Below are 24,532 nucleotides of genomic sequence, written 5' to 3'. Positions count from 1 at the left end.
GTTGATTAAGTGATTTATGAAAAAAAGCAGAAAAATATACTGCTGTATGAGGATTCTATGGCAGATTTTGTGCACGAAGGTGTTGAAATGGTGCAAAATGCATCAACGGAGTATGGGAGACGCCTAAAACACACTAGATTTAAAAAAATGTGGCTAAAAAGAAGATTTCGTGCAAAAATCTCATTCCCAACTTATTCATGCAGTACCAGTTTCTCTCTTGGCACCCTATTGTCTGCTTTATCTACATCCACAAAGACACAGTGAAACTCTTTCTGACCTAGGGTCCATCAACAGTCTGGAAGCAAACAACACATCTATATTGTGCTTTCTCAGAATGAAGCCTAACATTTTTTTCACACATCTTCATGGTATGGTTCAACTTTATTCCCGTGTAGTTACTACAGTTCTGCTCTTTGAAAATCAGTACCAGTACACTTCTTCTCCATTCCTCAGGGTAGTTGAAAAAGTTTTCCATGTACTGTAATGTGTTTGCACAATGCTCTTTTTAACTATTCTGGATCTTTTTTTATTGTGCTTGTCATTCATATCTTTCTGTAATCTTTTATAAAAATTTTGTGTTATACAGTTTCCCTTTGTCCTCTAGGTATTTTTACCTTCTAAATGGAGCAAGGTTGAAAGGAGACAAAGTTAATAAGCACGTGGGTGTTGAAAATCAACTGCAGTCACACAATCACACTTTTTTGTTTGTTTTTTTTTATTAGAAATAGCATTAGCTGTACACTGCAGTACTGTGCACCATAAACATTAGAAAGCCCCCCTCCCCCCCCCATCCTCTCACATTTTATGTAGAGGGACAAAATAGCACACCAGAACTCCAGTTATCAAAATTCTATGTACACATAAAAGCTAAATTCTTTTGTGGAAAAACATTGAGGAAGACTCATGATTTCTCCCACTGACATAGTCCATTTGAAATTAGTCTTAATTCATAATCACTGTCCTTATCGATCAATCATCCAGGCCTGGTGACTCTCCTTGCTGTATTCTTGATGCTATTCTGATGGCTTCCTCCAGCGAAGGCTGATCACTAAGCTATAAAAAAGAGAGAGGAAAACAATGCAAACAATATTGAAATTTTGACGACCACAGGTGAGCAGTACTAGAATTAGCACATACAACGGTTTTGGTCCCTTCAAAATAAAGGCGCACATATTAAAGTGCTGTAATCCCTTGAGCATGAATATCCTTCAAAGTACTTCAGAGAGATAGCACTTTAATTTCAACTTAAATAAAGGAGCTAAAATAAAAGTTGTGTCAATGTCTAAACACATATGGAAGTGAATGCATTCATACTCCCAACCCTCTCAAAAACAATACCACCACCATTGCCCAACAGGCTGCTGGAGGATGACTGTCACATGACGGAAAAGATGCAAAATAAGCCTTTGCTAAATCATTAACATAACAGAAACAGTGCAATTTGTTAAATAAAGACAGCGGAGGGAAATAAAAAGGTTGTTAGCCCTTTGATGTAATTATAATACCCTTAAGGGTTTGGCCTTGATAGTAAATTAAGCATGATACTCTAATACATAGCTAAAAAAAAAGGTATTTTAAGTGGATAAATGTTAGTGAATTTATTAGATAAACATAAAGATAACATCTGCACTTTAACAAATAAATCATTCTCCTATATGTAGAGGCATTTAGAGAAAAAAAAAACCCCAAACCCTTTACTTTCCATAATAAGATTGTGTGTCAATGAAAAACAAACAATTATTTACAGCGCTGGTTTTCTTTTTTGCATAACAAGTTAGCAGTCACCATGAATTTGAATAACATCCATACTAAGGTTTGTTTTGATCCCGAATTGACTGAACCAGTAAGACATAGGTGTCAAACTCTGGCCCGCAGCCTAATTACATTTGGCCCGCGAAGCCATACCAAATTACTATTAGAGCTGGCCTACTGGTATTATACAGCTAATATATATATTGTTTAGTATTAAGCTTTGCTTGTTCCATATTCAGTTTTCCAGCAAAACTTATTTGAGTCAATAAGAAAAGATTCATTCATATATATGGAGGAATTTTTTTTTTTTCAATAAATATTAATGTTAGCCCGCGACTTTGTTCTAGTTTTGAATTTTGGCCCACTGTGTATTTGAATTTGACACCCCTGCAGTAAGAGGTCAACAGCACACCTACCACTCCTAAAGCCTACAAAAGCCTTTAGGCAAATATATTTTCAGGGTGGGGCCTCTGTACTGCAGAGCCTGTTCCAACCAGACTTAAAGATGTAACATTTTCCAAATTTTTCCTTTATCTTCTTCCTAAAGTGAACTAAATACATTTAATGACTGGAACTCGGTCCCTCTGATGATCTTTACCAACCTGTACAGCGATGTGTGTGCCGTTGGATGTGGCCAGTAATGTGACAGGATGAATATCATCTTGCTCTTGGCTGTAACCTGCCTCCTCCACAGTTTGGAATGAAGCCATGTCAGGTGTCATGATGGCCACCTGGGGGCGACAAAAACGCTGTACTTAAATTACAGCTTAATTTTTGAGCCACAAATATATTTTTAAAAACACATCTGATTCCATCATGGAAGTTTACCAGAAAACGGAATAAATAATAAATTAAAATTGAAAACCTGATTTTAAAAAATATAAAAATACTAAAAATAAAAGCAACTGATCTTTCTTAAGTTACTTTTATAATATATAGACTTGATTTTCAGCTCAGTTATTTAAGCTGAATACAATGCCACACTGAAGCCTTCTAAATAGAAAAAAAGCCCTTCACATTATTCTGAGTGCAGTCTACTGAGCTATGAGAGTTGTTTACCTGTTCATCTGAGCCATCTGTTGTTACCATGGTGACTGAGTGAGCACCCTGAGTTGCCAGCTCATGGGCTGGGATAGTTATGGTTGTGCCTTCTTGGGTTACCATGGTAATTGTGCCACCCATAGCTTGAAGGTCTGCCTCGGAGATACTGACCTGAAAGAGAAAAGAACATTGAGTCTGAACTACACTCTGACAACTTCAGATTGCATCCTTTAGCCAGGTCAAAGTCCCACTGAGATTAGAAATCGTCTTTTCAATAGTAGACAAACAGTCAGGAGACTTTGCAGCTGCCACTTGATACTTGATGTCACTTGAAAAAGCATATGCAAGAAAAGTACAAAGTTAAAACAGGAACAACCTGAAATGAATTTAAATGCTACTCTTACAGAAATCTCAGCTTCCTATATGTGCTATATGTTCATTTTAATATTCACAAAATCTCTGCTGCAGTTATCATCCAACCTTCACACCATTAATATGTAAATTATATTTCTTCTACCATTTGAAATGCTATACATGTTTCTTTTGAACTGTTTTGAGCTGTTTTGGTCATTTGACACAGAACGTAAAGAGTGAGAGGTCAGTCTGCTCATCGTCTAACCATTTGTCAATTACTGGTTGTTAGCCAATTACCATCCTGGGCTTCCCTCCTTCCTGACTTGTAGAAAAAAAAAATATATATATATATGTATATTTTTTTAACATGACCTGACATTGGTGACTGATCCCACAAACTCATTAGGAAAATGTTTACAAAAGTCAGGGCAGAAGGTCGCTTTCCCTATATAGTTTTCAGGGATCAGATGTCATTTTGCAGTCACGGCTATTGCCACTGGTGACCATTATAATGAATGTAGTTTTAAGGGATTTCTGAGGCGTTTGCTTCACATATGGTATATGATGAGCATCCTCGCTTCTTAAAAAAAAAAAAGTTATTTGCAATATGTTTATAGTCATGATGACGTTGTATTCTCTTACCTGTTGTTGTGTTCCATCTTCCTGTGTTACCAGGGCAACATGCTGCGGACCAACCATGTCGGAGCTTTCCACTGGAACCGGCTCTGATCCGGAGTCATCTGCCTCCACTACAGCTGTCGTGTAGCTCACATTGGGGTCATCGATGGCATCTGAATTGACATTAAGGATTCATTAGAATTTTGTAAGTTAATAAATAGACAGTTTTATCTGAACTATTGTTAACATCTGTTTCCATTCTAAATTCCTACATCCCTCACAGACTTATCAAAAAAGAGAGGCCGTTAGAGAGGCCCCTTCACTGTCCACTTTTAAAACACACGTTAAAACCCATTTTTATTCTTTGGCTTTTGACCGTAGTGAGACTTCGTTTCTCTTTTAATTAAATAATTTATTAACTAACAAATTAATTATTATTATTGGGGTTTTTTTGGCTTTTATTTATATCTTATGTGATTGTATTATTTCGTTCTAATGTACAGCACTTTGTGTCAGCTGTAGTTGTTGTTAAAGTGCTTTAGAAATAAAGATGATGATGATGAAAAAACATTTAAAATATTCGTTCTGTTTCGTTACATTTTACTGACCTGTTGGGGGTTCAAAGTAGGCTTCCTGCTCCTCTTCGATGGGCTCGGTGTCGTTGTGCGCTGTTCTTTTGTGCATGGCAAGTGTGGAAATCTGCTTGTAGGTTTTCCCACAATGATTGCAGTTGTAAGGTTTACAGGGCGTATGAACAACATGGTGTTTGTAAAGGCTGGAGTATTCTGTGAAGCGTTTTTCACACCCAGGCACTGTGCACACATACGGCTTCTCACCTGGAGTGGAAAAAATAGTAAGACAATGAGCATTTGACTTCATTTATTAAACTGCAAGAGAAGTGAAGACCCCCATCTTTATTGGTGTGTTGTTTCAGCACTCAAGAATTAATATATGCTTTACTTTTACATCACGTTTTCTTTATATGTAAGATCACAATGTAGTGAAGAACAGTGAACAGTGAAATCCAAATACATATCCTATATAGAAGACCAGTAAAAGGATTAAATCTCCACAAAAAGACTAAAAAGCTAGATATTCTATAGATATTCTAGATAGTTTTAAAAATATATAGAAATAATGTTTGTTTGTTCTTCCTAGTAAAACAGAGTTTTTCAAACTTCAGTGTTAGACATGATGATTTAAGCTATCTTGAAACTTTATCAATTAACAGCTTAAAAGCTTTTTGCACAGCTTCTGTGGAAAAAAACAAAAAAACAAAACTGTGCTGAGATCCAGGGGTTCAACTGGAGAGCACTTAGTGACTCATAACGACTCAGCAAGCTGAGTCATTATAAAATACCAAAGACTCACCAGTGTGAATTCGCATATGATTCTTGTAGTTAGTGGCACTGGCAAATGACCGTCCACAGCTTGGTTCAGAGCAGTAGTATGGCCGTTCTCCGGTGTGTGTTCGGATGTGAACTTTACGGATATTGGAGGTGGTAAATGACCTGCCGCAGCCTTCAACTGGGCATTTAAAAGGCTTCTCTCCTGCAAAACATGAAGTATGTCAACGCTGCAGCTTGAAATCTATAGAATTGTAAACCTGACAGAAATAGGACACAACACTGTAAGCAGCTGTTTAACATGACTAATGCTGGTATGAAAGTAGCCTTCAGGCCTTTATAAATAACCAGTGTGATTCCAACTGCAAAATGTCTGCTGTGTTTTAAAAAACAAGCAGGAGGAACTTGGCGTCATGCTTCTCGTGATGACCATGTGCCTGTGCTCCTGAAGCACTATGGTGGCTTTGAAAAATTTCAGCTCCCCTCATCTGTTGTTCAGCATTGGCTGAACAACTTGACACAACCCCCTCAAGTTGTTCAGCCAATCCTAGCTCTTCACCACCATGTGTTGTTTGTTTAAAAAAAGACAGTGCTGTGTGGCTAGTTAGTTCAATCCATTTTGATTCCAAACACTCGTTAAACAGCCCCTTCTGTATTAACAGCCCTGAAGTAATATAGCTTTTACCAGCAGTAGCAAACAACAGTTAATCTCCTGGGTTTGTTTACAAACCTTATCAGGCTTATTGAGTGTTGCAACAACATTGTGACTTGTCAGTGAGTTTCTGGGTGTGGTTGTTTACCTGTATGTGTCCTTGTGTGCTTTTGAAGGTCTCCAGAAGTTTTGAAGGACTTGCAGCAGTTTAACTCCTGACATCTGTATGGCTTCTCCCCTGTGTGTGTGCGCGAGTGACTCTTCAGTCCATAGCCTTAAAGAATCACACAATTTGACATTCAGCTAAATTATTATTCCATAACTACAAGCAGCCTATTCCATATTTATACTGATCTCAGATATGGTCTTACATTTAACAGCAAGAGTTTTTTCCAGCTCAAAACAGACCTTTGGGGATCTCTTTCAATATACTGTTTTATATTACAATATAACATAACATAACAGGCAACTGTTGTTGTGATTTGGTGCTCTATAAAAATAATAGAATTTAATTGAATGGGGTTGACTAAACTTGTGTTTACAAGTGGTAATTAAGGCAGTTTGTCTGGGGTGCTTTACTGAAGAGTCTGCATTTTCCACACATTTCAAGTCATTTGATAAACAAAAAATGTATTTTTTGCAAATAAATTAAATCCCACTCAATTACAGCCTTCATTAAAAGGAAAAAAAAACTTACACAGTAATAACCTGACTAGTTCAATTGTCAACATCACTATGGTGATAATGAGATTTTAATCAAGGGTTTAAAAATGTTTTAATTTGGCAACAAAAATAAAAGAAATTAGCCATGAGTCAACTTGTAAAATTATATTATCTGTTGCTACCTGTTGCAAACTTCTTTCCACAGTTGGGATAGTCACAGATGTACGGTTTGTCTCCAGTGTGGGAACGCTCATGTACCTGCAGGACACAAACAAAACTGTAAAGCATTGCATTTCAGTAAATGGCAAAATCTTACAAAATGTTATCTTTAAATAATCTACACTTGAGGAGGCAAAAAAAAAAACTTTTTAGAAAAACAAAGCACCCACACTTACCTTAAGATGGTGGGCAGTGGTGTACAGCTTTCCACAGCCTTCATATTCACAGCGAAAGGACTTTTCCCCAACATTTGAGACCCTTCCTGGCCTGTTGTCTTGTCCCTGTAACACAATCTGAAAGACAAGGCACAATTATGTATCCAATGTTAGACTTAACGTAAAGAGAAAAAAAAAAGGAGAAATAAATAAAAAGAAACATTACCCGCATGTGGACACCATTGTCTGCTTCAACTCTGCCAAAGGTCCCCAGGGGGTTCTCTATATTCTCCACCTTTGAGGGAAAAGAAAGGGTATTTTAATATCTATTGGATGATCATAAATATATTAAACCAAGGGATATTAAATATGAAACTATAATATTTAAAATTGATAAACCATTATTACAGCAAAAATGGAACATTCAAAACAGGCAAATTTATAAAGCCTATACCATACCATACCAACTTTATTTCTAAAGCACTTTAACATAAAACCAGAGTTTCACAAAGTGCTGTACATGTTAATAGCATACGTAAAGAAAATTAAAATGAGATACGATAAAATAAATAGATACAATAAATTGAAACATGTTAAAACAAATTGAATAAGATAATATTTAATCTCATATTCACAAGTGACCATCTTGCCAAGATAACAACATAATAACTTTTTACACAAGCCAATTACATGTGCGCAGAACACAATGGTGTTAGTGATTTTCTTTTACCTAAAAATTTTGTGTGACATGATAAAATGCCACTACGTTGCAAGCTCATATCAATATTCCTCTTTGCATCCTCACTGTTACACCTGTCTGCCTCTTACTCACACACGTGTTCTGTCTCGCTTCTACTGACAATCATTCCTCTTCTCTCCAGTGCACTCCACCTCTCTGAGCTCTTCCACCTGCTCCCTACTCTCATTACAGATCATAGTGTCATCTGTAAACATCACAGACCACAGAGCCTTCTGCGTGACCATCACCTTTCCAAACAGGAAGGGCCTCAGATGGTACCACCCCACCCCCATCCTTGAATCCACCTGTCACTTATACTGCATACCCCACCACTTTCTCGCTGTCATAATTCTGTGTCAAAACACACACACACACACACACACACACACACACACACACACACACACACACACACACACACACACACACACACACACAATGTAGAGTTGGTACCACACCAGTACAAAGACAAAGCACACGTACCTTAGTGGTATACTGTTCTAGCACGCTGATGGTCTCTGGGTCAATAGCTGCCGCCTCTGCCTGCAGGTCTGCGATGGTGCCATCAGCCTGGATTGCCAGGATGGTGTTGGACTGGGGCATGTGCACAGTGTGCTGAATGTAGGCGGTGCTCCCATCCTCCAGCTGTACCTCCTGCAGGCCACCCTGATCATATGTTTCTGCACAGAAATTAGGAGAAGGACGCAGAAACTGAAACTCACTGATGAAACTGAGCTTTGTTCCAGTAAAAATCAAAAAGTTTGGGGAGGGAAATAATAGTTTCCTGCATGTCTGGACCCAAACTTAATGCTTCTTTGTGGTGAAATCCTTCACCTTAAGAGTTTTTATTTATAAATGTTTTGTACATTTTCTAGTCCAACACCAACATTTATGTAACCATTTTTATGTAACCGTGTTGTCCCATGAATAGACTGGTTTTTAAAAAAGAAGATACACATGCACATGAACATTTTTAATGTCTGTGAACTTGCAGCTTAGCCAAACTCTGCAAATAAATTTATAAAAAAAGAGTTTATAGGAAGGGAATATAATAAAGGATAAGCAGATGTCTTTTGACTATTTTCTTTTACTGATGCAATGAAACATTAAAATAATCAACTAAATAGATGAAAGATGCTTAAAATTCAATTCAGTTTGATTAGGTGCTATTTACCTTTGGGTGTGTGAATATAGGCAGTGGTTCCGTCTTCTAACTGAACAGCCTGTCCATCTTCAAGCTGTAAACTGCCCCCCCCTAAAAGTGCATTAAAAATAAACATTACTCACATTCACTTCTTCATTAGTGTGTTCTTGGTTAGCTACTAGTGAGCTTTTGTTACATAGATGACATGCATTTAAATTACAGCCTTGCACTGTGCCACAAACACAGTACACAAAGAATAAGCTCTACTCTGCTATTGGTATTACAATATTTCCATTTTATTTACCCGCTTTAGGCATGGGCACATGCTGAACATAGGCAGCAGAGCCATCCTCCAGCTGGATAACTTGGCCGTCCATAATCTGTCCATCTGAAAAGGAACCTTTGGTGTCATGCTGGATATATGCAGTGGATCCATCCGCAAGTGTAACAGCCTGCAGACTCACTGTGTCCATACTCTCCATCTGATCTGCATCTGGGAAATAAGAGAGTAGTAAAACATAGACTTTTAGTTTAAGGAGTAATGGAGTAGATCGTTACAAAATGAAACAACAGGACTGCGATGTGATGCCCTTTGTCCCAGCTAATACCAGATTACTTCTGGACACAGTTTTGCCATCCTCAACCAAAACTGGGACTGAAATTCAAATGTGATTAGATGTACAGTTCTGCAGTGATGTCAGTAAATTTTTTGTAACAATAGAAAGTTTAAAGGCTCACCTCCCACTGTCACAGCCTCTGCTAGACAGAGTGTGACCGGCTGCCCATCTGCATCATGAAACTCTGCCATTCCCTGGGAGTCCCGGTTTATCTGGGCCAAGAGCATGCTTTAGCTGCTGCAGGGGAAACAGGCAAGACACTCAAATGAAATGCATACTGACACGGGCACTGGAAATGCAGATACTGTGCGGTTATTTGATAACTGGATGTAACCATTAAGAATCTTACTTAATGTTGTTGCTGTTGCAGTGCCCCTCAAATCATCGCTATTCCTCCAATATGTGCAATACATACATATATAAATGTTTTTTTCAGTGTCTAAACATACTCAGTAAATACAACCAACAAACTGGCAAACAACCATACAACTGCATAGAAATAATGTGTTATAACTTAGTTTTGATTTACTAGAATAACCTAACCTAAGTGTGGAACAAAATAAGTTAAGTGAAAGAGTAAAACAAAAATAGATTTTTTTATAAACAAAAATTAACTTGAGATTTTCTGCACTACATGAAATTTTTTGTTTTGCCAGTTTCAGCATGGTAACATGTGTGAACACAAACAACATTAGCACATATTTACCTGCAAAGTGAGTCAAGTTTGTTTATGAAATGTCTGCTACATATATTTCTTATTCTAAGCTCAGCCCCAGACAAATACCCCTCATTCAAACTAAAGATACAACACTTGTGAAATTGGAGCCAATGTAACAACCTGCTTCATATCAGGCTTCATAGTTAATCTATTTCTATTGACTCAATGGAATTGATACTAGTGTTAGGTGTTTGCATTGTTTTATTCATTTTCTTTTTTGTACCAAGGAAACAAAGTAATCTCATATATTTTGTTTCTTTTATCGTCATAAAAAATAAGTGGAAAATTTATGTTGCATAAAAGATAAACATCTGTAAATGTCATGTGTTTGCCAATAGGTGATATCAGTCAATAAGGCCGATACTGGTTGATAACATTGTTCAGCTGATATATTACAACATCTCTAACAAAAAGTGAACCGAAACGAACAAACTAACTCTGGAAGTTAAATGAACAGAAAATCTAACACAAATACAAAATAAAAATGTCAAGAAATCCCTACAACTCTGGTGACCTAATCAGACATATTGTGGATATTAAACGCAGAAAGAAGAAGCATATTAAGATTCGTTATAGCGTTCTTCTGACTTGCTCTGTTTTCAAGTTCAAGTCATAAACATAACATCACTTATTATAATAGTTTATTATTAAATTATAATAAACCAGTCTAACAGCTCTGCTCAGCTCACATTTGGTAATTCAATCTTTTACTAGTGTCTTATCAATAACTTAACGTCAACATTACTTGCTTTTGGTCCAAGTCAACGCGCTTGTTGATTTGGACTCAATACTTGGAGCTAGCTACTTACGATGTAGCACAACTATGACTTGCCACATTAGTCAAGTCTGTTGTATATCAAACAAGTGTATTTAACCGGCTTTGGTATCCCAGGATTCAGTTATCACACTGACAGCGTGTCTAAACGCTGAGTTGATGACTACAGCCACAGAAACATGCCGTAATGGAGTAAGCTTGATAGCCGCTTCGTAGGCTAACAACATTGCTAACTATGACAAGCAGCGCTGTCACGACTTTCACAGCGGTTGTTGGCGAACTGTTTCTCGATGACTGCGGTTATCGAGATCACAGAGACTTCTAAATGATTTTGTGAAGTCTAAAAGGGCTCTGGAATGACAAATGGAGGGCTAGCTATCTCACGCCACACAGCTTCCCGTTTGACTAACGAGCGACGCAGTTGGAAAACAAGAGCGAGGAATCCGCGAGCTAATTAATGATAACATAAGCATTTTGGCTCGGTGGGTGTCAATTTTATTTTATGATTAAACAGCCGTCTCCCATTCTTGGACTGAATCCCCACCGCAACCTGTCACTCCCTCTCACAGAGATGGCTGAGGGAATAATGCACACTGGGTAAAAACCAATTTATATACTAACCTCCGAAAAATTTCCAACAATTCCTCCTGTTCGACCACCATGCAACAGTGCAGGAAACGGTCGGCGATGTTCACAACCCGGGAACATGTATGACAGAACTATCCTTACCGTGTTGTCCCGCCCATTCTCTATTGAGGGATTGGTCACCGACTCGCAAAGCCCGCTCTTATTGGGTTAGGCGTGTGCCTGTTACGTTCATTCGAGTCTATACTGCTGGTATTCAGCCTCCCGGGCCCCTGGCAGACGCCATTCCGCGTCCTTTTTCGCATTGTTTCGGCAGTTTGACTGTAAATGCGCTGCTACGTCGTTACAAAATAATTATTTAAGCATGAAAGGTAGACGATAGTCAGCCGACATTGTAGATTCCGAGCCACCGTGCGACACAAAATGTGGTTAAATGGGTTCGCCAGCGACATAAACTGCGCTGTGGTGGAAGAATTTTCGGCATCCATGTTGAAAACAAGGTCGTGTGGGTAAAAAAAGGGGGAATGTGGGCAATGCAGTGAAAAGAGGCTCGCTGGGATAAAATGACACTACAAACTACACCCAGGACATCAGATAATCATCTTTTAAAAGTTGCAGATACAATTTCACCTCATGAACACCTACAAAAGAAGCTGAAGTAGTCCTCAATGAGGCGAGAATGACTGTAGAAATGCAGGATTCACCTCAGGGTTGTCTATTTGTATTCCATGGATCAGATACTGCCCGATCAGATCTGAAGTTGAGCAGATTAATAACGTCATTGCATAAGAAAATCCCATCAAATGTTATCATTTCATTAAATGTAAAGAAGTACATCTGAATGAAAGTTCACCTGGTATAGGTAACTAAGATTTTAAAAATGTTTAACCATAAGCCACACTGACAGATATCCTTTGCCTTCCCAAGTCTTCTAGATGACAGGACTGTTTACCAAAATAGATAATTGGCATTGGATATCTAAAGAAAAATCAATTTTCAAAAATACATCTCAGTTCTTTGACATTCATTGAGTCTACTATCATTACATTTTCATTCGTTAAAAGAAGAAGACTTTCATTTCATTTAAAGATCACAGGAGGAAAGGCACCAAATGTTCACATGAATCATAACTTTGTAAAAATCTAGAAATACTTTTAAAGTGACTTGGCTACAGTTTTCACACTTTGCAAAGTCATACAGCGGGCCACGTTGGACACTTTGGTGGGACAGGTTTGGGATGTTGGAATGTTTGACAACCTTGAGTTTGACCCTGACAAAGATGCAATTAAAGTTTTAAAAAAATCCAAATATGACAATGATAATACTGATCTATATGTCATACTGAAAAAAGAAAATAAACTAGTAAAATTAATTAAAAAGATAAAATAATAAAGTAAACAAACTGTTTAAAGTGATTGCTATGGAATGGAGAAAAACTAAATGTTAATTACACACATGCACAGAAAATAATTATTTAATTATCTGTAAGACTTTTTTTTACACTTTCAGTACATTTTTTCACATTATAAACTTTGACCTCAGAGCAAAAATATGGATTTGTAATGAGAAATGATTTTGTTAGTCTTGTATTATTGCTTTTAATTAAGTAAACAACTACCTGCATGATGTAAATGTAGCAGCTCCAACTGATGTCAATATTTAGGTTTCAAACACAACCAGCTTGGGACAGTTTTGAGCCTTCTTATCTGAAACCAACACTTATAACCTCAGAGACACGAAACAGAACAAACACGAAGGGAACGCTTCATCGTCTATTGAATTGAAATGAATTAAATGTCAGGAATACCAGTCTGTCCTGTTAGGGAGCATAAACCACTGTCTCCTGCTCAGATGCAAATGACAGTGATGGCAAAATAAGAGAGGAGATGGCTTTGTGGATATCCCTCCTTTTTGGTGAAAGCAAGGGTGAGCTGCTCACTGAAAGAACATTTGGACAGCGCTGTCATATATATACATTTCCCCCCCATTTGAATAGAGAGAATATTTTTGAATTATTTGCTGTAGCCCAGTGCTCATGCTTTCTTTTTAGTGATTCATATTTTCTAACAAACAATAAAATGTTATTAAAAATAGAATTTAGAAAAAAAGGGATTTTATAAAAAGTTTTATTTCCTGTTACAACCCTCACCAAAAAGCCTTTGTTTTGCAAAACGTGAGTTAACTCTTACAGGCCTGCTGCTCATAGAGCTTCACATTTTGTGCAAGTGGTTTCTCCACGTGAGAGCGTGTTATTATTGGAGTCACGCTGCAGCAAAGTGACGTATGTTTCCCTGTTTTCGTTCTACCTGCCTCAAGTAAAAGCAAAGTCACGCAAACATACTGAATGAGACCGGAAGCTGCTGTCAAAATAAAACCGGTGAGAATTCAGAAAGTTCTAGAATTTGTCATCCCACTAAAGCGCTGGCAAACACCCAAGAAATGCATACATGAATATAACATATTGTGGATTATGTGCAAGCGTTATCAGTCATTATTAAACATTCAGTGCACCACAGTGTTTCTTTTACTTTTTGATGTTTGCATCTGTTTTGTTCCAGTGAATTATTGGCCCATCGTCTTTTCCGTTTTCTAATCATTTATGTTCCTTGAACATTTATATGAAACACAATAAATAAATAAATAAACTTGTGGCGCGGACATATGCAGTACAGCTGGTCTTTGTAAACAGTGAGCTGTAGGCACTTTAATAGACTGTAGTCTGAGTTATCTGAAGCAAATGAACATAGCTTACCAGATTCGCATTGTAGCAGTTCTCAATCTTTTTCTGACATGGCACACTTAAGCGGCCAAAGGAAAAGAAATCTTACTTTTAACTGAAATATTCTTAATTCAGCATTTTGTACACAGAAAGAAAAATATTTTGAGTGTTTTTTAAAGGTTGTACAATAAAAATATAAATTCAGGGTTGTGTTAGTGGAAGAACGAAGTAAATCCACTTTTCAGGGGTCTCAGAGTTGAGCAGTTCATGAATCTGTAATGCAGCATTAAAACATCCATCCGTTCATTGCGCAATGGGCTATGCAGCGTTTGGAAAATGGGTTTTATTTTGAAAGTTCACAGCAGGATTCATTTTTACAACTTGGGCTGTCTTAACTACCTGTCATGTTACGGGGGAGTCTCCTCTTCTAATGTGGACTTGACGCATCGGGGATTCCTCATTAGGCTCGGTTGTATGCAGGCAGTCAGAGAGCCGGGGCAACACAAGCACACGCCCGCCATCATGTTTACAGGGATGCGGACAGAGAACCGCGGAGAAAAGGGGGTCCTGGATGCAGCGACTCTGAGGCAACAGAGGAGGCTGAAACAGGCGATCCAGTTCCTCCATAAGGACTCCGCTGATCTGCTTCCTTTGGATGGACTGAAGAAACTCGGGACTTCTAAGCAGGGGGTGAGCCTCATATCTAAGGCCATTATTATATAGACATTATATAGGTGATGGGGAGGAGGACCATTGCCTCTCTCTTTCTGTGTGTGTGTGTGTGTGTGTGTGTGTGTGTGTGTGTGTGTGTGTGTGAGAGAGAGAAATTTATCAATGATTTATACTCTAAAGTGAAAACCTGAATCTATATTGTTATCAGTCTATCCATTTTCCTAACCACTTCTAGCAGGGTGGCTGGAGCACATCTCAGCTGCCACCTGGTGAGAGGCAAGGTATACTCTGGAGAGACTGCCAGTCCATCACAGGGCTAAAGAGACAGACAGCTATTTAATTTGCTTCCACATTCACACCAAGGGCCAATTTAGAATCACCAATGAGCCAAACATGGATGACTCTGGATTCTGTGAAGAAACCATAACACAAAAATATGTCAAAGTTAGGCAACAGAATACTTTCTAAATTGTATACATGAGCTTAAAGATGGTCTTTATATTATAGCATTTTTAGCTCAGACTGTAGATCTGATTTTAGGCTTCGACAATACTGAGGATATATATTCAGTAGGCGTGTTTGTGTTGTTTGTAATCTCTGTTGTAGCAACCACACAATATTCTCCAGAAGCGCCTACTGGAGGCAAAGCTGTGCAGAGGCAGGATAAACATGTGTGGAGTAACACCAAGCAATGGAGAGGTTCGTCTGAGCCACAGCCATGTAAATTCACAGGAGGATGAGGAGGATGACTTCATCCTCGTGCCCTGCAAGGTGGGTGGAAGTTGGGCTACTTAAAAATTCTTTTCAAGCACAAAATATCCGTGACTTGTTTGTCAAAAGGATTTTTTTCTTTCTTATTTCTCCTATCTTACATGCACCTCCCCTGTGTATACAGTGTTTAGGACAGGAAGTGAATTTGCTGATTGATACAGGTTGCAAGTTGAATCTGATGTCTTTTGTGACTGCGGAGAGATTTGGGTGAGATGTCTTCACTAATTTTTCATTTTCCTGACACCAGTTCATTTTTCAGTGTCTCCTAAGTATGTACTGCAAACATCTGCAGCATGTGAGGTGAGAACTGTTGAATTATTTTGTTTCCCTTTCAGTTTAAAAGAACTGGTCGAAGAGATCAAAATGGAGACCGATGGCTTCCCATTTCAGCGCAGGCTCTGCATCGATGGTCACATCAAGGAGCTCGGCCTGACCGTCGGACAAATCAGGATAACTTGCTCATTTGCCATAGTGGGTAAGGAACACAACAATCGTTGCCTGAATGAAAATTATAAGAACACTTTTATATGAAGCGGTGTCATCATATTACTGTTCATCTATTACATCTATTTTCAGAAAGTAACAAGCATCTCATGTCCTTGGGCAGCAAGACTTTAAAGACACTCAAGGTAAATCTTCTGCTTTGCAACCACCATCCATCATCACCATCCATCATCACCATCCATCATCACCATCCATCATCACCATCCATCATCACCATCCATCACCACCATACATCACCACCATCCATCCTGGAGGGGAAACAACACAGTGATGTAAACAGATACAAGATAAAAGCTAGATGATTAACTACACTAACTAAAATGGCTCTACTATAACCAACGCGGTTCTGTAATGTTTTGACATTTCTGTTTTTGCAGTGTGTAATCGATACAGAACAGCAGATCATGGTGATTGGGACAACTGTGAGGGAGCAGATTCATTTTGCCAAAAAGCAATTCAGTGAAGGGTAAGATGTTTTTCTCATCTTTTAGCTTTAAAAACATTTTTTTTCTTGTGCAAATTATATTTATACCTTTCAAAATAAGGTATCATGCAGTTTATCAAATTAATATCATGAGGTGCAATCAAACATTCAAAACCTTCACAAAACTCTCATTTTTAAATTAGGGTGTAATCCACTACTTATAGAAAGTTGTGCATTGCTGGGAGTTTTTCACGCATAAAGAACCAGTGCAAAAAAATATCCATACACTGCTTATTTCAAGCACCACATTTTGCTTTCTGGAGTAGTTTTGCATTTTCATTATTGTAGCAGTATATGGAAAACATAATAATGGTGACTTTCATTAATGTTAACCCTTGCTTACCTTTAATTATTAATTAAGTTGGCAAAGCCTAAGTCTAACCAAATCTGCCTCTTCTCCCCCCACTTTCGTCTCTGCAGCTCCACAGACTTCAGAGACCTGGGTTACTAATCTTCCTACCCACAAATAAACCCACACTGACCAAAAGCAATAGGAACATTTACTCCTACAACCAGATGCCTCATTGGAGAACTTCAGATTTCTACCTTCACACACTTTCAGTTTCTGTTTGCCGGTTTGCTTGCTGCGTTTAGAAGTCCTGATGCTCCACAATGACTTCACTGATCTTAACGTTGGCAGCCTTTAAGGCAGCCGTTCTCACTCTGCAGCTGCTCGCACCTGCAGGTTAACATGTAGCGTTCTTTTAGCCCAGAGTGTGTGAGTCTCGTATTAGCAGTCGCTACAGTAGTACGTGCTGTGCAGGTAGTTAACAGAAGCTGTAATCTCTAAGATTGTGATATAACTGTGATTTTTAGCTCTTTGTAATATCCAGCAAATTAGTATTATGCTGCCAGACATGGTATTCTGCAGCCGTGGAGAACAACTGTTAGTTTGTGTAGATTAGGAGCTCAGCACAATCTACTGAATACAGATTAGACGTTTCTCTACTATATTTGATAATGTTGTAAATGTATTTTCTAGTTGAATCATGTATTTGCATTGAGGTCACTGCCTTTTAATGTTTACAGGATTGTAGTGACACTTGTGATAGGTTTTATCACCCAACGGAGGCAAAAGTGTACCACTGAATAAACAAATGAACGGTGACATTTTAGTGCCTTTGCTCATTTTTTCACATGAGCTGTAGCACCATGAAAATCTTATCAGTGCCATTTTATCTGAGAGCCATTTATGAATGTGTGACCAGCTGAAGGTGACCTAATTCGAGTTGTTAATTAGAGGAAAAATCAAATAGAGTTAGGAGAAGAAAAGTCCTGACACATCTGCAGAGATTAGTGTCATTTTTCACAGCTGCTGTTTTTGTGTAGCTGTACCATAGCAACTGTAGCGTGACCCGGCCTGCCGACTGGGAGGTAAACAGGCCCTCCAGTGGTTATGAAGAGGGCCAGCTCAGGCTCGAACACCATGGAAACCGACATAAACAATGGGTTAAAGTTGTTGTCTGCAGCTGACTGTGATCGACACAAAAAATGTAGGTAATGTAATCTGTGTTTTAAATGTGTTATATTTCAATTGTAGTGACTCATGTTTGTAGCTGCTTTCTTTACTGAAAGAGGTTAATAACTGTGTTTGCTATTTTTTGCGGACATAGAAAGAAATGTTTCAAGTTTCTCTCCGTATTTGAGTCAACTTGATGGAAGTAGATTTACTTAAGTCCTCTAACTTTACATTTGATTAGACTACATGCTTTTATTCCACTACATTTATCTGATAGTATGGTGAATTTGTAGATTTGGGGTGATATTACAAAGTACAATAAAATAAGAAACGATATATATAATATTAAAAATATATATATTAAAATGTGAAAAACTACTACCCAGCAAAATATAAAGTTAGTACATACAATATATACAATATATACAGTATATGTTCAGTATATATAGTCACACATGAAAGTAATTAAATGAGTCCCATCTTCACCTATTGCAACATTAAAGAGACGTACACATTAGTATATCAGTTATTCCAATATGATCCAGTAATATAGACAGTTCTAAAGTTGGCCTCTTTGCATTATGACTAATTGGAATAATTATTAAAAACATAACATTAAAAAAAACTGTAATTTATCTATAAATCTGTCTAATTTATCTATACATTTAGAAAAGTGCTGATTATTTTTCATAAAAATTGATGCAGGTGCTCAGTTTAAAATTTGGTAAAGTGTGTTCTAAAACAAAAAAAATCTAAATAAAGATTAAAAAATGTTCACAAGATATGTAGATATTTTCATTGTTATGTGTTTTGTGCTTTTTGATAATATGTTACATTTGGCCTAAATATAGTTCAAAGATTTTCAGGTGATTCCTCGCCCTTTCTCACTGTCTTTTCACTATTACAGTTTACAAAAAAGGCAAAAAATAAAAGAAAACTGTGTGATTCCTTCCCATTACCACAGTGTTACTATGACATCTGGACAGATGGTGACATGTGAGGCTGCACTGATACCACTGCTCCTGGGAAAGCAGGGATGCAACATCACGTTTGTCCTGGAAAGCTCTGAGAACATGAGAGCTGTTCTGGGGTCAGTGAAACACCTGCTGATCCAGACGTTGCTGAATAAAGCGTCTCACAGGGACTCTCTCTTTAACATCATGAGCTTTTCAAGCAAGGTGAGGGGGATCTGGTAATTTGGGGCTTTTAATAATTTCTTTGTATGCTCATTTCCAGGGTAGAATGGTTGTACAGCATACTATTAACTTAAAACAAGAATCAGGTGCACTAGTTTGAATTTCTTTTGGATTTTTGATCCAGTGAATTCACACACAGGGCTTTTGATCACAGCTGTGCATGAAGTCAGTCAAGTGCAAAATTGAGTAAACTCATATAGTATACTACCTCACCTTTATATGATTTGATTTTTAAATAACTAATCACTCTTATTCTTTCATTTTCTTCATTTTTTTAATCTCACCCTGAGCTTTTAGTACTTTGAGGACATTTTTTTAAGCTTGAGCAGAACCTCAGATTTACTGAGTCTTTCTTTCCCTTGAAGGTGACCTGCTGGTCCTGCCACATGTGCTCCTGTGCTCCTGACACAGTGTACACGGCTCTGTCCTGGATTCACTCCATCAGCTGCAGCTCAGGCGGAGATCTCTTGTCTGCTCTGAGTATTGCTCTCACCGACCCTGCCTGTCATGCCGTCCACCTTCTTTTCACAGGCTTTCCTGATCAACCAGAGGCCGTGCTGAGAGCTCTTCCTGCACTGGCAGTTGGGAGGCCTGTGAACGTTTTCTACCTGCAAGATATAGGAAATAAACTGGACAGAAACACAAGGGACTATCTGCAGTCTTTCACACAGACCACAAGGGGGAGCTGTTATCTGATTCCATTCGATTTGAATGGCACGCTGGAGAAGGTATAGACTGAGAATTGCTCGGTAGTTCTAAAAAATAGGCCCCACAGTGACTGTGAGTCTGAGTATGTGTGGTTCTATTACTGCTGTCAGGTGATTCCTCTGTACGTTGCTGAGAGCCAACCATCACTGCCAAGCTTCAATCCAGCCAAGTGGTGCTGTCCCTCCACCTCTGTCACAATACCACAGCTGCACCACATATCTTCACCCCTGCTCAGGTCTAGTTGCACAATTTTTAATCTTTTTAAACTTTGAACATTGTTTTAACAACAATTTAACACTATAGGAGCAGTCGGAGTAATCCCAATCTTCCGGTTACCTCCTGTATCCTGTCTGGTCAAACCCTAAGCAGCCCAGAATTCTTCCCAGGATGCAGAGTCCTGGCCAGGAGAGAGCGGGATGGCCTTTATTACATGGGCACTGTCATAAAACAAATACAGGTGACACATGACCATTGAATATTGTTTCTACTACAGCTAATACGGGCTAATTCAGTTATTTACTCCTGCAAAAGCACAATCGTTTTAAAAATGAAACTATACATTTACAGTATTTGCTGACTTTAAGTTTAAGGGTATTCAGCCACACCACTTTTAATGTATTAGCATCTGGATGAGTGCACAGGGGCACATCAGCTGCACTGAGCAGGGCTCTCATTGACTGACTGCTTTAATAAGCACTTTGCCCAAAAATTGTGCCCAGTGTTTTCCCAATTTTCCCATCTGTCCCAGCTGTCACAGCGTCAGTGGTGGAGTAGATCTAGGTAAGGTCGCCAATCTCTCACAAGGCTCTCCTTGTGCCATCCCATTTAAAAAGTGGTGGGAAAGCTCCTGGTCTTCAGAGGAAAAGCAGAATAAATATAGAGCATTTAATCTATTGTGACGCAGCTTCAGTACAATCCAACAAAAACTGATCATAAAAATATAACCTGATGAGCCGAAGTAAAAAAAAAAACGTTTTAGTGTCAGAGTCACTGCTCTTATCCAAAAGTCAGACGCTAACGGACTAAAAATCAAATTTTAAAAAAGGGACGAGTAAATATTTGAAGACTGTCTTCCAATTTTAGGGCTGCAGTGGAATTTGGGTGGTTGACTTTGACCATGCAGAAAGCGCAACGTTTGAGATTGCCTCCTCCCAGCGCCAGCTCGTTTGTTCACTTGACATGGTCAATGACAGCAGAGGTCGCACATGCAGGTTGGCTCCTGGCGACGCTGTCCTGTCACCATGGGAACAAGATCTGAGAAGATACGGTCCAGGTCAAGTGGTGGCAGCCACAGAACATAGAGATGGTTATGGAGGTACGGCAGAAGTCGTATATTTTATATTATAACATCATCATATGACATTCAGTGGTGTGGATACAATCAAGGATATTTTTCTTTATAGTCAATAATTCTAATGAGACCGTTTTCAGACGGGAGACTTGTTTCCTAAGATAAATATTCATATGATAAATCACCAATGTCTGTTCATGATCACCATCTGTAATCCACTCAAAGGGCTCACCTTTCCTTCCTGTAGGTAACGGTGTTAGACGCCTCCGGGTGCTGATGTGGAATAGTTGTGTGTATGTGCTTCCTGAAAGTCTGCTTTTGCCCATTTCTGCTTCTCGTCATGCCAGAATAGTACGGGAGCTCCAAGCAGTCACTCACAATCAGTGCTGCAGCTGGCTTTGTGCCCCCCAGCTGTACTGCACCGACTGCTGCCATTCAGCATGTGCCTCTTGCTACTGTTCATCCTGTTTAGTTCCACCCAGCCTTGGAGCTAGCTTTGGAAAATCAGATGAACTTGATAAAACAGAGCAAGTCAAGCAGGTGGACCGCAGAGATGCAGATGTGAGGACGAGTGATCCCGAGTTGCCATCTTCCTCCTCCTCCTCATCTCTTTCCCATGATGAGACTAGAGCATCAACTTCTCCTTCACTGAAGATAAGAAGTAAACAACAGCGTCCTCCCTGGAGATACTGGAGAAGAACTGGACCAGAACCACAGCACAGGCAGCCAGGTGAGAATCAGACACACACTGAGTTAATAAGTTCTGAAGAAGTTCAAAAGAAAACTGGAAACAAAAAGAAACCTTGTGAAAAAATAGATCACAGGTAGATTCCACTGGAGATATCACATAAACAAATGGGTCCTACAGTGTTTAAGGTTAATGACACATTTACTGAGAACACTGGAGTGTTACTGTTAGAAGACAGGAGATATTGAAATTGAAGACATCATGACAAGACATGTTTAAAATCCCTTGTTTTGACATCATCTACTTAAGTGAATGAAATTAAACATTTCAAAAGACACTGTACCTGACCTTATGTTACCTGGTTGAATTTTTGTTAGTAAACTCATAAATCAGTGTATTTCCATCTGCTAGTCTGTTCTTATCCAATCTTAAAAACATCCGATCCTCTTCGCCTTTTTTGGGTGTTTTACTGGAGACCCCAGTAAGTGCTGTGTAGAGTGGTCCTGAAATCCTTTCGATGATGTTTTTCATATTTTGACTAAATGTTATTCTCTGTTACCTTTATAGCAGATGCTGCTTGCTACACAGTGTGGGCACACATGAACACATGCATGCTATTTTTGATGTATTGTAAACAAATGCATTTCCAGTCCTTTTACCCTCACGTTTAATGGTCACAAATAAGTGCAAACTTGTCTCACAAAATGCCAATAAAGATGCAACATGCTGTTTTTGATGATAGCAGTATACAGTATGCGTTCTGATATGTGTGCAATATGCATGAGCTCAGATGGAATTTTTTTTTTGTGCAGGGAGTGCTGGTCCCCGGAGGACAACCCAACCTGTGAGTTTCAGCATCCCTGAACCACAAATTAGTGCCTCACCAAATCACAGCTCCCTGTTTCAGTCACTTCCTGGCACCAGAGGAAGAAGAGCAAACATTAGAGACATTTTGTCCACAACCAGCTTCAAACCTCGACCACCAGTGGGACTGCAGTCTCTCTGAGAACAATGCCAATATATTTACATATTGTCTCAGTGTAAACTCATGTACAGTGCATGTTGAAGAGCCAAACAAAAAACTGATTACAAAAATATTTTATTTCAATACAATGATGTGGTCTTAGTGCAGGTAAGAATGTGTTTAAGTGCATTACAGTAAAATAAAATGTAAACTCTTAATGCAAAAATCTATATACAAGAAGCAAGAAACAAAGCGCATGTGCAATGGTCAGTTGTTATTAAAGGGTGACAGGTTTGGTCAGCTGAGGGGTCAGAGGTCAAAGGTGAGGTTGACACTCTCCCCAGCTTTAACACTGACCAGCTGAGTCTGCTGCTGTGACTCTGCCACACTGGCAGTGATGGCATATGTTCCAGGTGAAAGCTCGATATAAAAATCCTCACTGGATCCAGACACGCGGTTCTGAAAGCAGCAAATAAAAAGATTTTAATGCAATGATTATTTTTTACATTTTAGATGAATTAAAGTCAAACTTTTGACAACATGTAAATAGTAAAACTCAGGCCCCCAAACTGAAATGCAAACTTCATCTATACAACTTCAAAGGAGTTTCCTGAATTCTGCTGGTACTGTCTATGCCACTGTAAAATGCTAACTTTCTGAAGCCTCCAACTCAATTTTTTGTTTCCCTTTTCCACTTTTTTGGCCAACAAATTACCTACTGTAAATTGCTTAAATATAAAGCCTTAAATGCTCTGGGTTTGTCAGCCTCTGAGCTTTTCCTATTCCAAATAATCAAAAACACAACGCAGAATTACTTGGTATTTGTCGCATTTCCTGGTTGGTAGCGCAGCTGATGTCTTTGCAGATGCTGGCTGTGTGTGAAACCTGGACATGTGGTTCTTTTCAATGTCACTGGGCTGCGTGCAACAACCAGACTTGTAAAATCTCTGCAACAAAGACAAAATCCATATTTTATTCTCCCAGGTCTGTAGCTGAAGTCCACATAGAGGTGCTTTGGGACATAGTCACTAACTTTGCAATGACTAGTGGTTTGTGCCATGAACTCAGCGATTTTTGCAAAGGCATCATCAAGCTCTGTGGGATTTCTCTGGAAAAGCAAGAGATGAAAAGAGACAAGCTGATAAAAAACAAACAAACTTTGAACAAAGAATTAAAAGTATTTATATTTAGATTACATTATAAGGTTATATTATTATAAATATTAAAGGCGAAAGATAAAAGCACCTCGTCAGCTATATCTGTGTCTTCATCTGCCATAGTGGGGTTTTGGGATGCAGTGCTCGCCCAGTCCACACTCCGCCTGGAGGCTCGCTGCAGCACCTCCAAGCCCAGACTGGCAGAGCGCTGCAGGGAGGACTCCAGCCAGGCTTGGCTGTCCATGGACAGGTGGAGGGAAAAACTCAGGTGCCCTTCACCCAAGGAACGGGCACAAAGAACGCTTTAAGATCGCTTTACAGGACACAAATATTGAAAAGACAAGAATTTAATTGTAAATATACCAATATAATACAACAAAAGAATTTATCACTTACTGGGATTTTTTAAAACTAAGATGTCAAACTGCTCTGTGGATCCAGCATATCTAATAGGCATCTGATTTTTCTAATCTGATATTGAGAAAACCCTTTTTCAGCTGCTTCGTAAGAAACACAATATGTCAGAAAACAAGTTAACAGA

The 24,532-nt window shown here is 38.7% G+C and overlaps 4 protein-coding genes across 5 annotated transcripts; 2 read left to right on the top strand and 2 right to left on the bottom strand.

Moving 5' to 3' along the window:
• Window positions 1–916: 916 nt before the first annotated feature.
• On the bottom strand, window positions 917–11,475 carry znf143b (zinc finger protein 143b). The gene is made up of 15 exons (XM_085357731.1): window positions 11,415–11,475; window positions 9,422–9,537; window positions 8,988–9,176; window positions 8,714–8,794; window positions 8,023–8,219; window positions 7,027–7,095; window positions 6,822–6,938; window positions 6,609–6,684; window positions 5,912–6,037; window positions 5,137–5,316; window positions 4,374–4,601; window positions 3,790–3,938; window positions 2,812–2,964; window positions 2,355–2,483; window positions 917–1,053 (listed from the first exon to the last, which is right to left on the bottom strand). The coding sequence occupies exons 2-15, from the start codon at window positions 9,525–9,527 to the stop codon at window positions 970–972; spliced, it is 1,884 nt and encodes a 627-aa protein (XP_085213857.1). The 5' UTR covers window positions 9,528–9,537; window positions 11,415–11,475; the 3' UTR covers window positions 917–969.
• A 3,096-nt stretch (window positions 11,476–14,571) lies between these two features.
• LOC146628302 (nuclear receptor-interacting protein 3-like) lies at window positions 14,572–16,979 on the top strand. 2 transcript variants are annotated; one of them, XM_085357729.1, is made up of 7 exons: window positions 14,572–14,787; window positions 15,376–15,540; window positions 15,665–15,747; window positions 15,876–16,015; window positions 16,117–16,316; window positions 16,422–16,510; window positions 16,949–16,979. In XM_085357729.1, the coding sequence occupies exons 1-7, from the start codon at window positions 14,572–14,574 to the stop codon at window positions 16,977–16,979; spliced, it is 924 nt and encodes a 307-aa protein (XP_085213855.1). The 2 variants fall into 2 exon arrangements, with proteins under 2 accessions (XP_085213855.1, XP_085213856.1); XM_085357730.1 differs by having other exon boundaries at window positions 14,620–14,787; window positions 16,117–16,169.
• A 1,979-nt stretch (window positions 16,980–18,958) lies between these two features.
• Window positions 18,959–22,876, top strand: lg7h11orf16 (linkage group 7 C11orf16 homolog). Its single transcript, XM_085357728.1, has 7 exons — window positions 18,959–19,165; window positions 19,549–19,911; window positions 20,002–20,126; window positions 20,195–20,348; window positions 20,975–21,206; window positions 21,430–21,912; window positions 22,683–22,876. Exons 1-7 carry the CDS (start codon window positions 18,959–18,961, stop codon window positions 22,874–22,876), a joined length of 1,758 nt encoding a protein of 585 aa, XP_085213854.1.
• Window positions 22,877–23,096: 220 nt separating this feature from the next.
• Window positions 23,097–24,235, bottom strand: akip1 (A kinase (PRKA) interacting protein 1). Its single transcript, XM_085357727.1, has 4 exons — window positions 24,080–24,235; window positions 23,868–23,942; window positions 23,650–23,781; window positions 23,097–23,293 (listed from the first exon to the last, which is right to left on the bottom strand). Exons 1-4 carry the CDS (start codon window positions 24,233–24,235, stop codon window positions 23,144–23,146), a joined length of 513 nt encoding a protein of 170 aa, XP_085213853.1. The 3' UTR covers window positions 23,097–23,143.
• Window positions 24,236–24,532: the final 297 nt, after the last annotated feature.

The sequence above is a fragment of the Diplotaxodon limnothrissa genome, linkage group LG7 (assembly GCF_057381915.1).
Source record: "Diplotaxodon limnothrissa isolate DT_005_m linkage group LG7, D_limnothrissa_male_GT1.1, whole genome shotgun sequence".
In the NCBI taxonomy this organism is placed as follows: domain Eukaryota; kingdom Metazoa; phylum Chordata; class Actinopteri; order Cichliformes; family Cichlidae; genus Diplotaxodon; species Diplotaxodon limnothrissa.
This window is presented reverse-complemented; position numbering and strand designations above follow the sequence as displayed.